Source organism: Anabrus simplex, chromosome 1 (genome assembly GCF_040414725.1).
Source record: "Anabrus simplex isolate iqAnaSimp1 chromosome 1, ASM4041472v1, whole genome shotgun sequence".
In the NCBI taxonomy this organism is placed as follows: Eukaryota; Metazoa; Arthropoda; class Insecta; order Orthoptera; family Tettigoniidae; genus Anabrus; species Anabrus simplex.
In genome coordinates this window covers 731,701,825-731,718,730 of record NC_090265.1, presented here as the reverse complement: position 1 = coordinate 731,718,730, position 16,906 = coordinate 731,701,825, and the positions used below count along the sequence as shown (strand labels likewise).

The 16,906-nt window shown below is 39.2% G+C and overlaps 1 protein-coding gene across 3 annotated transcripts in view; it reads right to left on the bottom strand.

The window, feature by feature from the left end:
• The window catches only part of Top2 (topoisomerase 2), a 326,551-nt gene that overhangs the window by 299,833 nt on the left and 9,812 nt on the right, over positions 1 to 16,906 (bottom strand). For all 3 annotated transcript variants that reach the window (XM_067136112.2, XM_067136110.2, XM_068225185.1), the window contains one exon: positions 8,738 to 8,918. In XM_067136112.2, the coding sequence (XP_066992213.2) occupies positions 8,738 to 8,918 (181 nt within the window). The remainder of the gene's footprint in view (positions 1 to 8,737; positions 8,919 to 16,906) is intronic.

The following is a 16,906-nucleotide window of genomic DNA, read 5'->3' as shown; positions in this document are numbered from 1 at the left end:
GAGTTCCGGTTAGCAGTGTTGTCGTCCTGTTGTTTACGGTAACCATGTGCTATCAGCTGTGTGTTGTATTGAGCTCCGTTCTTTTCGCGGTCTTTGTGCTAGGCTGTTGTTCGTTTATATTTCGTAGTGTAGAGTTTATAAAAGTATTGTTTATTTTTTTAATAGTATAGCGCGCTATATTGTAGTGAATAGTGTGTAAAAAGTGATCTAGTTTATATAGTAGCTTAGTTTAATATTTCGTTCGGTAGTTATATTGTAGGTTAATTTTAGGCCCGTGTGTGAATTTGATATTCTGTCATGTCGACGCCTACGTCTAAGGATGAAACTCCCAAGAGAAGAAAGCCCTTCGGACGCGGTACTCCACTAAGGAGCCAGGCCCGGGAAATTGTTTGCAATGTTAGGGAGTATTTCAAGAAGGAGAAAGATAACGGCGCGCCTCTCTTGCCTGTTGCGAAAGCAGTTCAGAGAACAGCTGATGCGACCAAAATCAACAGGAGCACAGTTATAAGCATAGGGAAGGAGAAGTACTCTGCCGAGGACCAGACAGCGGGGCCGCCCAAACTTGAAACTCCAGGGAAGAATAGGAAATAGCCTAAATCTGTAACGGAGTTAGACTCTTTTCAACAAGATGCTATTCGCCGGCATATTTACGCCTATATCCTACTCTTGAGAAATTGGGTCGTTCTCTTGAAAGCAGTGAACTTTTTAGTGGGAGCAAATCTTCTCTTAGAAAAGTAGTTAAAAATCTGGGTTTTAGGTACAAGAAATTTAACGGGCGAAGAGTGCTGATGGAGAGAAGCGATATCGTGATGTGGCGGTGTAGATTTCTGAGAGAGATTATAAAGGAGAATTTTGATTCTATTGTATGGTTGGACGAAACTTGGGTTAATGCTTCTCATTCCCAGAGCAAAGGCTGGACGGATGATTCAGTAGAAGGCACTATGCCAGTACCTGCTGGGAAGGGGGGCAGAGTCATAGCGATTCACGCCGGTACTTCGCAAGGTTTTGTGCCAAATTGCTTGTACATGTTCCGATCTAAGAAAACCGGAGATTACCACGAAGAAATGAATAGTGGCACATTCCAGAAATGGTTTGAGGAAAGGCTGCTGAGCAACTTGCTTGAAAAGAGCATTATAATCATGGACAATGCGCCCTACCACTCCGTCATTCTTGACAAAGCACCAACAATGGCGGCTAGAAAGAATGAGTTGATTAACTGGTTGAAGGAGCATGATATTTTGGTTCACGATGACATGAGGAAGGGGGATCTCATGCAACTTGTGAAACAAAACAAGCCCCAGCGCCCAGTTTGTGGTAGATGAAATAGCTAAGAGGAATGGCCATAAAGTAGTTCGCCTTCCACCATACCATTGCCACTTTTAACGCGATAGAACTGATTTGGGCCCAAGTGAAGGATTATGTGGCTGAAAATAACCGACTCTTCACAGTTTCGGAAGTTGAAAGACTTATTTTAGAAGCCATAGGCCGTATAAGTGCGGAGGACTGGAGCAACGTTGTGAGACACACGAAATCAGAGATGATTAAAGCTTGGGAGAAAGAAAGTTTTACAGACGATTATGTTAAAGAGTTTATTATCTCTTTAGGGTCAGGCGAGAGTGACACCTCAACAGACGATGACAATGCCGATAGTGACTCAGAAATGAGTGGTGTGTTCCCTTTGTACGATTATTTCCTTCATTAGGGGAAATTGAATCTAACAGCAACGCGAGCTCTTCTACATGGTGAGTAGAAATTTAATTTAATTTACTCACGTTTTATCTTTATCTTTTCGAGCATTGATATATGTTTGTCTTGTAGTCTTATCCTAAATGTGTTGTGTATTGTTGTTCATCTTATGTGAATTATGTACGTTGCTACAAAGAATAATTGATTATAGACATATTCCAGTATATATATTTCCGTTCGTGTTGGGTATCGTAAATCAGCTGTTTGTATTCGTAGCAGTTTGGCACCACAGTCTGACTTCCGGTTAACTGTCAAGTCGAAACTCATAAAAACGGAACTATAGTAATACCCGTCGACTGCTGTTCCAAATGAAAATTTGAAATGAACGAGGACATATTTCGTAATAAATGCGTAAATAACCTGCCCAATAACTGTTGTTAACTCGTTAAAAATAAAGGCTGACTAAACGATCGCTTAATTTTAATGCAAAATACTGCAATTAAGTAAGAATGGGATACACCTCGAAATATGGCAGAGTGCATAATTGATTTCAGAGGTTAGTTTATATTTTCTTGCACCTGGTTAAATTACGGAAAGGCTATTATCGTGTAAATTTATAGCGAGAAGGTTATAATTTCTCTACTGGTGCTTGAAGTGTGTTTTCATCATACATATAATATGGAGAAGTTAGGATAGGTGACGCTGTTTGAATAAGAAAACTGTAATGTTTGTCACAAAATGCGGCGAGTTGAAAAGAGTACACATTCCAAAATCCTTACTTTTGTAGCTTGAAAGAAAGGTTTGATCAAAAAAATTTCTATTAGGCATTTATACATCATATTTCAGCGTATTTAACTACAAAGTATGGAAATCATATTACATATGGTTTTCAAGTTATACCATTTTTTATGTCGAGCAACATGTCCCTTTTTAGGGTACTCTAATTTGATAAAGATCTTTGTAGAGGCAGATATATCCCTATCCCTATTAAGCAGTAACACATTATTACAAAAAAATACACCCAACCATCATTTCTTTTATAGTTATTCATTGTCTTTCCGTCTCTTTAAAGTGTTTTACTTTACGAAGATGTCCAGCCTCCATAACCTCTGAATGGTGTATGTCTTCTATGTATAAAATACTGTGAAGATCACCCATGTTATCGTCCATTCTTTCAATGTGTGTTCAATGTTAAATGGATAAGTCGAATATTTCACCACGATTATATTACTGTAGACAATAAATACCATGAAAATAAACTGCTCACTCATTTCTTTTTCAGCTACTCGCTGCTATACAGCGCTTATACAAGGGTCCTGGTCTGTATAAGCAATAGGGATGTAGGCAGAGAAAGTTTGTGCCAGATAGCGCTCGTGTACTACTGGGTAAGCGCAAGGCGATCGTCTTACATTTCTCCCAGTCAGCTGGGAGTAATGTATAGAATGTGACAGAGTTTTCTGAGCTAAAGCGGACTGTATCTTCTCTAATTTTACTCGAAGACTATTAATTAATTGTATAGGTATATCCCCTAGTATATTACGGACGATTTTCAGCGTTTAAGCGTTAAACAGCTGCAAAATGAGCTACGGACAAGAAACGCTAAAACTAGCGGGAGTAATGAATTAGTACAGCGGTAATTAGAAATTTCTAACACGCTTTATTATCCAAATAATGAATAGGAGTCAGCATGACTTTTCCTAAAGATTACAATTACTTGAGTGTTGTACATCGATAAATATATAAATGTACCTCCACAAGACTTAAATCATGAATAGATATTTAAACATGCACTTGCTCCTCTTGCTCATAGACTTCGATTCATGTAGTTTTTTAAGGTTGATGGCTGACATGAAACTGCAGATACAGCCTTTATCCACCACCAAAGGCATGTGAATATTTTTGAGTTTCCCAGTGCCGGTTCCTTTGAATATTTGACCATCAGCCATAAGGTGAAGATCACTATCACAGATTTGCGTCTGATGGATGATTTCGTATTTAGAAAATCGGAAATAGATGGAGGACCTGTTTCCAACTATAAATCATTGTGTTATGCTGGATACAGACTTTTCAGCTAAAAGTTTGTTTTGTTTATAAAAGGTTAATTTCAATCGGGTGAAATTCTAAAATGCAGTCCTGTGAAATCCGAGTATACAAAACATAAGGCCTATAATATGAAGCTTATTTTAGGAGTACCTGGTGACATTATAGGAAGGGAATGTGAACGTTTTGCTGGAGCAGGCCCCAAGACATGTTGTAAGCATATTGCTGCTGTAAGCTACCCATTAGAGCACTTCCCTAAGACTGGTATTATTCAGTGTTCAGAAACATGCAGCCAAAATTTATAAACTTTTCAGTATCCCCGTACCAAACGGTCGAGGACAGTTAGCCCTATTAAAGCCTTGGAACAAGTTTTGCTATTATAATCTCAGTTGCACCAGTTATAACTCTTGTCGAGGGATATTTCTGTCTAAAAGCAAGGGGGATGTTTTCAAGGACATTTTCCCTATCAGGCCACATGTTCAACTCTATAAATTGGCAGTACATGAAATCAAATCCAAACATTAAATATTATCCCCAACAGTAGTTTCATGGATTCCGAAGTTAAAGCTTAGTTCTTTGTCAGATTTGTTGGTCCTTAGATTCATAACTGTCAAGAAGAAACACAGTCTGGGTTCAAGAAGGAATATCTGTAAATTGTATCTGTTTTCTCCCAGAACAGCAAACACCAAATTACAATGTTGGACGCCTACAAACCCTGTATAGCGCAATATGGCATCAGGATTATGCATGGTTTGCTCAACAACCAAATTACCTGTAGAATTTTTTGAGTGCTGACGTCTTTGAAAATGGGAGTCACAAATGTAACATTCACTTCTTCGGGTATATTCACTATTTCTTCCCGTACTTCAAAGGAGGTGATTTCTGCATATTCCGATATTGTAGGCTTATAGTGGTAATCCGGCAATTTTCTGGTATATGGCCTCCTCCTTGCTTTTTGTTATGTTCGTGGTCCACGGAAAAAGTGATGGAACAACGCCCGGTTTTAATCTTGCTCTCTCAGCTTTAAATACAAACGCATAAATTCTGTGGTCGTTATCAAAATGCTTAATCAGTTTATAGGTAGAAAAAAGGAATTTTTTCCCTTTGTAAATCATACTTATCCAACAAAGTTTTCCGTTAAGTCACCGGGTTGAAAATAATGGGAACACACTTTAATATTTTCGGTCAGATTCTTCTCACCGAAATTTTTCTTCTAAGAGCATGTATCCATTTCTTCCTCATTTCTTTATTTTGTGGGAACTGGTGAAACGAAAATGGGCTTGCCTGATTTTTTCAAAGAGGAACACTAATAGCTCGGCATAGGAACGAAAATAACAATTTAAGCAACTTAAATTCGTGGATATTTAGCGGCATGAGTACAAAGGAGACAAATGAAGAGCGCATTGCGCTTACCCAGTACAACAGCAGTGCGCTCTATCGGTGCTAGTTCTACACATCCCTATTCAATGAATAACTATAAGAGATGTATACACAGGAGGCTTATGCGCGGTTTGTTAGTAACGAATTTCACATTAACGGTGTATAAACCTTGTATAAAAGTTATACACCGTTTATTAGTAAGACAGTTATAGTATTGCAACATGGTTTGCACTTTGGTATTTGTATAGAATAACACAGGTATAATGGGGTCATGTGAAGAGATGCCGCAAACTGCAATGCCAGAGGCTATTGGAACCGAGTTGACGATGCTAAACCTACAAAAGAAGCCCACATTTATAAATAAAAATCGTAGGGAGGTAATAGACATTACACTAAGCACTATGCATATTGCAAACTTTATGAAAGACTGGAAGGTGCAGGAGGAACCATCATTGGCAGACCACCAGCACATCCAATATGCAACAGACGCAAGACTATGTGGGATTGAGATGTACAGAGACCCAAAAAAAACTGGGATAGATACAGCAAAATTATAGGGAAGGCTGTACAAAAAAAATTCTAACTATCGTGAGAGGACAGAAAGAATTGGATGAGGCAGTGGAACTATTAGAAGAGGCCATTATACACTCTTTCCATGACAACTGTCCTCTCAAAAAAAAACACCAAGAAAGTAAAGTGGTGGAACAACAAACCAGCCAAAATGAAAAAAGGGGTTAGGATGTGTAGAATATCATCTTGAAATGGTATGTGGGACGTATATCGCAAGGAAACTCACTGAGTATAACCTACAGTTACGGAAAGCAAAACGAAAATTTTGGAGACTGTTCTGTGAGAAAGTGGAATCACACACAGAAACACCAATGCTCCAGAAGGTTCTGAAAGCAACCCATATAAATCAAGTGGGGACACTGGAGAAACCAGATGGGTCATTTACTCAGGCGGGGAGGGACACGCTGGAGATACTAATAGCATGTCACTTTCCTCGTACCCATTTTATTATGACAATGTTGTACTTTGAGAGCTTCAGGAGAAGTGAATGGCAATACCAGACAATTCTGGATATTATCCTTAATGGCCACTTGGCTGTCCGTAAAAATGAAAATGTTCTTATTCCTATAGTTCATTTTCAGATTTTCTTCAAGACATGTTGTGATAGCTATGGCATGCAGGTATAGAAGGAAATGAAAAGGCAGATAAACTGGCCAGGAAAGGGGCAGAAACATTTTGTAGGCCCAGAACCTGTATGCGGGATTGCCTATGGACAAGCTCGACACTACATAGGAAAATGGGTACAAAAGAAACAAATGGAGGTCAAGTCATAAGTCACGGCAACTATTTTTTTTTCTCGCGAACAGGAGACAACACGGAAAATCTAAGATATGCATTCGGAAACATATGGTATATACTTGCGTATGATGCAACTAGATGGCGAATGTAAACAACAGTGGGGTCTAAGCATGCCCCCAAGTTCAATGTGTGAGTGACAGCGTCACAAAATGGAAGTCAACAAGCAGGAGCAACAATCGTATATCAAAATAGTCCATGTGACTATGGTCTAATCCCCAAAGTCAAGAAGCCATTACGTGGACAACGGTTTGCTAACAAAGAGGACATCGTAACAGCATTTCTGAGAGCGGTGTCGCACGTCAGCGATACACATGCAGCGAATGGTATTCAGCGCCTGGCAACACACAGTGGAAACCTTGGGTGACTATTTCGAACGTCTGTAACCAGTGGATACCTGTCCTTTGTACGTAATCTTGTGTATTTGCTGTCTATACCATAATAAAACAATGTTTACCAATGGCCTGTGTTCTGTCACTTTCCTACGAGAATCTCCCGAAGTCAGAATTTGTCTTCAGGCACTATGCATAAGTACATGTCCTATATTTCCAAATGAATAGCTCTGATTTTCCATGTTGTCTCCTGTTCGTGAGAAAAAAATAGTTGCCATGACTTATGACTTGACCCTCATATATGGAAGAACAGGCACTGCACCTAGGTGTAGTGTTAGATAGAAATCTAACCTGGAATCCACATATAGAAAGGGACATAACCCAGGCCAAGAACCTGCTGTATGCATGTAAAAGAGTCATCAGGAAGACATGGGGGCCTAAGACCATCAATGGTAATGTGGATATACACAACGATCATTAGACCGTTGATGGCCTATGCTGCAATTATCTGGTGGCAGAAAGTCAAGTAAAAGTCAGCAGTAGATTGGATAGCCTACAGAGAATGGCATGCATAGCCATAACTGGGGCTATGAGAACTACTACGCCGACAGAAGCCTTGAATACTTTACTAGACCTCCCATCACTATGCAATTTCTTTAAAGGACAGGCTAGAATGAGTTCATATAGATTGGCACAATCACAGTGCTGGAATGCACAAAGACCCAATCTACGACACTGTAAAGTTAACAGAGTAATAACAGAGGAAGTTCTAAACATGGCTTCTGATCATATGATACCGAAGTACAACTTTGAAAAACCATTTGAGACCCAGATAATAAAAAAAAAGGTACTGGGATGTCAACACATAGAATACTGAGAAATAAGATATAGTGTGGTGGACTGATGTCTCAAAGATTGTGGATGGCACAGGAGGAGGGATCAACGGGGGAAGACCTGAGAGATCAATCCAGATGAGCCTGGGCAAACACACTACAGTCTTTCAAGCGGAAGTGATAGCTATCACAACATGTCTTGAAGAAAATCTGAAAATGAACTATAGGAATAAGAACATTTTCATTTTTACGGACAGCCAAGTGGCCATTAAGGATAATATCCAGAATTGTCTGGTATTGCCATTCACTTCTCCTGAAGCTCTCAAAGTACAACATTGTCATAATAAAATGGGTACGAGGGCATGCAGGTATAGAAGAAAATGAAAAGGCAGATAAACTGGCCAGGAAAGGGGCACAAACATTTTGTAGGCCCAGAACCTGTATGCGGGATTGCCTATGGACAAGCTCGACACTACATAGGAAAATGGGTACAAAAGAAACAAATGGAGAACTGAAAAAATGCTCCAGGATGCAGGCTTGATAAGAAACTGATGAAAAGACCAAACAAGAAGCATACTAAAGAACTGTTGAAACTAAGCAGAGAAAATATTAGATGGGTAGTAGGACTGTTGACAGGACACTGCCATCTGAAAAAAACACCTACACAGAACTGGAGCAATAAGAGACAATATATGTAGAAAATGCAATGAACCAGAGGAATCAGCTGAACACATACTTTTCGAATGTGAGGCGCTGGGTAGAATCAGACTCTCCACTTTAGAACTACCAGGTGAAGAGAGAAAAAATCCAAGACAACCCAATAAGAACAACCTGCAGCTTTGAGAAAGGAGCAGGTATATCTAAGTGGGAATGAAGGAAAAAAATTGTAGCAAAAGATCTTAGAGGTCGACGCTAATTAGGAACTAATATTTAGAGGCCCCATGAAGAAAAGAACTATTCTTCATAAAAGTAGAGCCTACTTCCTAGCAACGTATCCCCACAAATAACAGACACAAAATAAATCTCTGTTGATAAATCAAATTTGAGAACAGCAGCATAATTGACTCATACACTCAGTTCAATTACCAAACCAACACTCACGGATCAATTTCTATCTTGATGCAGTCCATCTTCTCATCACGTTGCTTATTATCTGCTGCATTCACAAGGATTTCATCATATATTTTATACAAACCAGGAACAAAAGTAATTTCCCGCTGAACCATCATTTCTTCTACCTCGTCATAGACCCACATCGTCTCAGTGACTGGCTCCACCGATCCTGTGAAGACAAACAAAAGTTACAAGAAGTCTGCAGGAATCTTGAAGCAGGTAACTACTCAAAAAGTAATCCCATATTTTGCCAGATTTCTTGTAAATATCTGGAATGTTCCACAAGGCATGCAACATTACAAGTCATACATCTGAAACAGCATCCAAGAATGATTTTCAAGAGGTACATTTGAAAAAAAAAAATCATATACAGGGCTTTCAATTGAAAGTGCTGCCATCCAAAGGGACCTCTTAATGAGAAAGCTCCTCCCAGTTGACATGAGTGGCCCTGGGCTACAGGAAACCTTTGTATGTCATTAGTCAGCACTCAGTGTTGACCGGGAGCTCACGAGGTTTTTGCGACCAGCAGAGTTTTAATCAGTGATGCTCTCAGTTCTATTTACACTGATCATATTTCAGCTTTGGAAGCTGCCCAGTCAAGGTGGTGAAGGTGAGTGATTCACCCAGGAAGGACATGGTTTCATTTTTTATCAGGAGGTTGAAATTGCACTTCTGGAGGGGCACATGGCCCTACAGTCAGTAAGCCGACAACAGAGATTAGTACCAGCAAACAAACTTTCAGCTTTACACGAATGGTATCACGTCGTCCTGTTTCAGGTAAAATCTGAACCACAGGGATGCGACATGCCTCAGCTGGAAGTGTACCAGGGGCCTGTTCCACAAACAAACTTTACAACGTTTCACTTAGCACATTTCAGTTCAGATTTTGTTCCACCACCACCTTTCAGATTTAGCTTGCAAAGTAAAAAGTTAAAAGTTAGGAATCTTTTCATTTTTCAAGCCTGTTATGTTCCTCCATTGGTAAAGAAATGCAAAGTGCAAAGAATGAAGTGAAAAGTTTTCATAAATCTTGCAAAGAGATGATTCCCTTTTCTTCTGTTAATTAACAAGTATGTACGCTAGTTTCTCTGCGTAGAATTTGGTTTAGTGATATAAACATCTGAAGACGAGAGAACTTTTGTTATCAAGTGAGGACAGTGATAAAGAATCCAACAAGAGAACATACAAAGACAGGATTAATTTTCAAAACTTTACTTCAATGGAATTTCACAAGTGTTTTCATTTCACCCCAACACAGGCTGACTATATTCTTGAAATGAGCAACATGCAACAAAAAGAAGACAATCCCTTTCCAAAAAAGAACAAATTCTTATATGCTTACATTGGTCAGGAAATGGTGCCCAGCTGCACGGTGTAGCAGCAATGTATGGGACATCAATTATTTGCAGAACTGTTACCAACGTTGTAGATGTTATAGCACATGTGTTATATCCCAACATAGTACGCTGGCCTGAAAATCCACATAATATAGCAACGGAATTTCTAATGAAGGATGAATTTCCTTCTGTGTGTGGATGTGTTGACGATATTCTTGTTAATATTGATGTATGTCATCATTTGTGAGGTGATTTTTGAGTTGCCAAAAAAGATGTCCCTTTTCTCCTTGACAACTTCAAACACAGCCAGCTTCTTATAATCATCTTTCTTTCCCATGATCAAAACTTTAAAACTACCGCTACCACAATTATACTGTCAAGTTCGCCGCAAAAAATAAAACATTCAAATAATGGAGTATTATCCAGTTTGCCCATGCAATAAACTTGAGAGGATCATCTCATTTGCAAAGACTTTCCACTTTGCAAAGAAATTGAAAAGTAAAACCTAGATCATGGTGGAACAGAAAGACTTTGCACTTTGCAAGAATTGAAAAGTGCAATGTGCAGAGTTGAAAAGTTGCAAAATTCGTTCGTGGAACAGGCCCCAGGTCAGCAGACAGGGCTAACTATTAGACTTTTACCGAGCTTACAAATAATGGTTCCCATGACCTGTAACCAAAGAGGTTGGACATGTCCTTTTACCTACTGAACCAAATTTACAATGAAAATTCTTCAAATGCTTAATGCAAAATAATATTTACTTCGACAAAACTTCATTATCATAATAATCTTATGACCCCATCTACCGTGTGCAGACATTTCAATTTGACACCATCTGGCTGTCTGCCCGTCAATTTTGACATTTCGTTTTACTCTAGGCCCACTAGATGGCAGACTGAGTAACCCGAAACTCTCTTGGCCGTCTATGGCTGAGATTTAATGAATTTTGTGGGGTAAGCACCAAATCAAAGAGGATAGAATAGAATAGAGATGAAACTCAATGATAAATTTTGGTTCCAAGCCACTTGGCGCTAGTAGTTTTAGTCTCTTTTCCGAGATGGCGCCACAGTGTACATTCTGGTGCAATACCTTAGTATTACTATCAACAGATAGCGCGGAGAATTAACATCCGGCGCAGTGACGCACATCCGGGTATGCTTATGGCTCCTCCCCCCTCCTTTCCCTGCCCCTCGCCGTCCCACCCCACCAAACGGAGATAATAATGCAGTTCTACTACTTCCATGCCCAATACATTGTAATTCATATATTTTTATTTCCAAGTACTTACTACGTTGTAAATAATGATCTGATACCCCTAGTTCGTATGGCATACTATGTTACTGAGAACATAACCACACACCTCAAAGCAGCTTTAACTTCAAATGAATGATTGACACATTAACACAAAGCTGATATTATAACAAATAAGGAATCCCTTCGAAAGCAAGACAACAGAGCACACCATATGCAAGACAATGGGGTATCACATCAATATCCAAGTACCACATGAAAATAAAAATAACAATTAAATGCACTGAGACAGGAAATATATAGAACTACATTAATAAAACCATTCAGCTTTCAGCCCCTGATGTGTACTCAAACAGGAAATACAGGATTTCAGGAGGACTGGCGAAGATATATTTCAAATAAACAAGCACAAGGAACTAAGATTTACATCACAAGCACATGAGCACTTGGAATTCAAACAACACAAATACTGTGGCAACATGGGAACTATCGATTAAAATCGATATAAGTTCGAACAAGGTTAATCGATTGGGTAAAGTCGAATTCGATGCAATTCAGCAATATCTCCACAATGCTTGACGTTTTATGACCAATTAATTTGTGAGAAGTGCCCACTGCTTGAGGTTAGACTTGAAATACTTCACTTCGAGACAAACTGCCTTTAATTATAAACAACGCTCATTTCATGCTTACTTGCGTGCCATCTACAGAACGTTTATATAACTATTTACACGTTATGAATGACCTCCAGCGCCATCTAGAAAAAGAGACTGAAACTACTTGAAGCTAGCTACAGATTGGAACCAAAAGCCCTATTAGAGTTTCACCCCCCTGCACCAAATGTACAACCAAAGATCTTTCACATGCCAACATCGTAAGACATGGAATGTCTAATGGACTCTACCACTGATTTATTCAACAGTTTCTTAAAAAACATAAGTTTTCTTCAAATAATACAATCAACAATACCATAGAAATAATCAAAAAGTTAGATAACTTTAATCTTCAGTCATTTCATTCTATGCATTCCTTCGATATTGTTAACATGTACCTGAGTATCAATACTAGCCTACTTTTCCCAATTATCGAAAGAAATTTACTTGCCAGTCAGCTTAGCAAACTGGAAATTCGAGACTTTACAACCATCTTGTTTTAATTAATAATAATTACTTCACATTCGACAATGTTGTTTACAAACAAGATGGTTTGGCGACGGGGTCACCGACCTCGGGAATTTTAGCTGAGATTTACCTTGATTATCTAGAGCATTCCGTTATTGATAAGGATGTTAAATTTGCTAATATTCAGTCCTGGGCCAGGTATATGGATGACACATTTGTAATCCTAGGTGAACGTTCTATTGACACACATTCTACCCTAAAAAAAACCTTAACAGCATAGATCAGCGCATCAAATTCACCCTGGAATCTGAAACTACTAGATCAATCAATTTTCTGGATTTAACAATTAATAGACATCCCTCCTCTTTTACTTACAGCATTTACAGAAAACCAACTCAAATGGCTACTACCATTAGATATCACTCATGTCACCCTCAAACGCACAAGAGCGCCACATATTATAGTCTGGCCAGATTCCCATGTCCAAAACTGATTTGAATAGAGAATTAAAAATCATCCGTTCTATAGTTAAAGCTAATGGCTTCAAAGAGGCCTTTATTGAAATAATTATTAACAAATTTAGGTATCATCTTAAAACCACCTTATCAAGATACAAACCAAATCCTGTTACGTTTTCAACATTTACTTTTTAACAAAGATGTACACTGACTGAGCAAATGTCATGGGATAGCGGAGCACTGATGTGCAGGTGTGTTGTCGGCGCACTACACACCCCCTGTGCCGGCGGCAGTTGTATAGGAGACCGTGTGAGCAGTGGCTGTGCATGTGACAGGTGTAACATGGAACGTCGTCGTGAGCTGACACCGTTCGAACGGGGTATGGTGGTCCTTGCCTGATGGATGGGAACTGCAATTTCGGAAGTGGTGCGGGAATTCAGTTTCACACGATCAACCCTGTCCAGGGTGTATCGTGAATGGTTGAATGCGGGTGTCACCGTTAATAACAGACGAACAACTGGCCGTCCAGCCACCCTCGATGACCGTGACCAGCGACATCTGACACGAATTGTCAATAGTGACTGACGGGCAACAGTGCAACAAATCACGGCTCAATTCAACACAGGCTGTGCTAGACACGTCTCCCAGTGGACAATCCGTAGGAACATGGGTTCTCTGGGGTATGGGAGCCGGCGCCGCACACCGGTGCCACTGTTAACCCAACGTCATCAGGCACACGACGCGCACTTGTAACCAGTCACCAGGGATGGACACTGGAACAATGGCGTAACGTGATATGGTCGGACGAATCACGATTTCAACTGCACCATGCCGATGGGAGGCACCGTGTATGGCGCAGACCACATGAAGCGATGGATCCCGCCTGCCTCGAAGATGTGGTCCAAGGCGCTGGTGTCTCTGTTATGGTCTGGGGTGCATTTTCCTGGTATGGAATGGGCCCCCTAGTTGTTCTGGAAGAGACTTTGAATGGTACGCGGTATGTTGAGCTGCTTGGAGACCATCTCCACCCATTTTTGGCCTTTCAGCGCCCAGACGGTCCTGTGGTGTTTCAGGATAACGCGCCGCCACATCGCTCCCACGTCGCCCAGGAATGGTTCCAGGAACATGCAGCGGAGGTCCAACGATTGCCATGGCCACCCAGGAGCCCCGATATGAACCCTATCGAGCATATCTGGGATGTCCTGGAACGCAGGCTCCGTGCCATGGATCCTGCACCCATGAACAGACCAGCATTGGCAGCCGCTCTGCAAACGATCTGGTGTCAGCTGCGTCCAGAGAACTACCAGGGACTTGTCGACTCACTTCCATGGCGTCTCACTGCAGTTCGCAGGGCCAGAGGAGGCCCCACACTCTATTAGGTGACTATCCTATGACATTTGCTAAGTCAGTGTATATTAAGTCAAAAGTATTTTCAAAAAAACACAATTTTAAAATTTCCTTTTGTACTAACAGAAATGTTGATATTTTGCACAACCCCTTCTCTATTAATAAGGCCAACACTTTCTCAAAATCATGAGTCTATAGGTTTTGCTGTAATGACTGTTCTTGCTCATATGGAGGTCAAACATGTCGTTGCTTCAAAATCATGTGCGTAAAACACATTAATGCAATAAAATATAACAGGTTTTCTGCAGTAGGCCAACATAAGGATTCTAATCACACATTTACTGAATATGATCAAGATATTGAGATATTGGAGGTCCTAAACAAAGGTCCCTTGCTTGATGCTACGGAAAATTGTTTACATTCAATTGGACCAATATTTTTATGCAGGCCTAAATTTAAATGACATCTCCGAAACCCAAAAATTTTGTTTGATTTTATTTTACTTCTTACTAATAAAACTCGTAACTGCAGCTCTATCTTTCATATTGTGCATAACACTTTCTTATGTTACGCATATCCTTTGCTCTACCCTCCATAGTTCCCTTCTCTCTCTTACTTGTTTCACCTCCTCTTGTCCCCCTACCATCTCTTTCGTTTTCAACCAGACAATTTACTTAATTTTATTTTCAACTTTTACTTCCCCCTGTTTCTTTATGAATGACTTTTCTTTGTTCTTCTTTTTACTCCGTCGACCCCACAATGAACTGAGAAAAATTCCCTTGAAGTTCTTATTAATATTACAACTTCCACCCTTTTAAATAGATTTCAATATTCAAATTAAAGGAAACTGTCCACAGCTGTAGTACAGTTTCCATAGAAACTTGTCACTCACCTCTAATCGTGACTTCAAATTTTGAAATTGTAATTATTTGAAGTTTTCTCCAGATACTTTTAGGGGCACCATTAAGAGTGCTTATATGTGCATTGATATAATTATATGTTTATTTATGATTCCCTGTTCTCATTTAAAACAGATGACTGGTGACCGTTTGTTTTCTAAGAATAATTTTAATGTTTATAAAGGAACTTTATACATGTTTCATCCTTTGTACTTCTGATCAATTGTGACAAGACCTTTTATTTAAATTGTGAATCTTCCTACTCTAAGTAGTACTCAGGACTTTCAACACTCCATCTTGAGTTAAATAATTACGTTAAAGTGTCGTTCTAATTGGGACTGTCATATTTACAGAGAAACTATGTGTGGTTCGACCTTTGTATAATTCCTTGCCCTTTTTCCATTATTTCATTTTAACTCAACTCGTTTTTTTTCATACTTTAGGCTCCACATTGAATTGAGAACTTTCTGGCCATATAACTACTATTCTGTCAGTGCCTGCAGCAAGATCCACTTGTTTAAGTACCTCGTAACTTACTGTTTCTTCCTATGATCTGATATTACAAGCCACTATCAAACTTACATATTTTATCTTACCATCAATGTTCTGCGGAAGAACTACATTCTACATCAGTTTTTAGATGTCAATGTTCAACTTTCGCCCAGTGTTTAGCAACGCCACGCTCAAGACTTTTTAACCATTACAAAGTGATCAAGATTTTTTAAACATTTGTTGATATTTTCACTTTCATTTTGTAATCTGACCAACAAGTTCGTAACTTGTAAATATTGTAAGAATGACCTTTAAGCACTGACACTTTTTACTTCATCCAATTAATGTTATTTATTATTAAGGGTCTAAAATATGTATTATATCTTTTATATCTTTGTTCATATGAACTATTACGGCTGATGATGATGTCCAAAGACATTGAAACAGGTTCTAAATAAAAATGTTGTGATTGTATTAACAACATACTTTGTATTGAAAAAAAGGTGGATCAATTACGCTTTCCTCTATTGTATGTTAATCTCCTTAAAATACAGAAAAAAGATGTTTTGAACTTTAAAATTTGTCTAACATTTCACTTATGACAAGACTTTTTATTTATTTGAGAATCTTACGGTTCTTACTCGAACTCAATACTTTCAAAATTCTAACTTGAGTGAGAAATTTTTGTTGTGTTAAGTGTCGTTCTAAACCTGACCTCAAGATTTTGAAATTGTGATTATTTGAAGTTTTCTCCAGATACTTTCAGGGGCATCATAAGTCACATATGTGCATTGATATACATACGTACATACATACATACATAGATCATTATAGAATGTTATGCCTTTCAGCGTTCAGTCTGCAAGCCTCTGTGAATTTACTAAAAGTCGCCACAATACTCTATTTGCAACTAGTGCTGTGGCTTCATTTAGTTCTATTCCCCTTACCTTTAAAACATTAGAAAGTGAGTCTAACCACCGTCTTCTTGATTTACCTCTACTTCTCTTACCCTCCATAACAGAGTCCATTATTCTCCCAGGTAACCTATCCTCCTCCATTCGCCTCACACGACTCCACCACCGAAGCCTGTTTATGCGTGCAGCTTCATCCATCGAGTTCATTCCTAAATTAGCCTATATCTCTTCACTCCAAGTAACCTCCTGCCATTGTTCCCACCTGTTTGTACCAGCAATCATTCTCGCTACTGTCATATCTGACTTCTACCTTATGAATAAGATACCCTGAATCCACC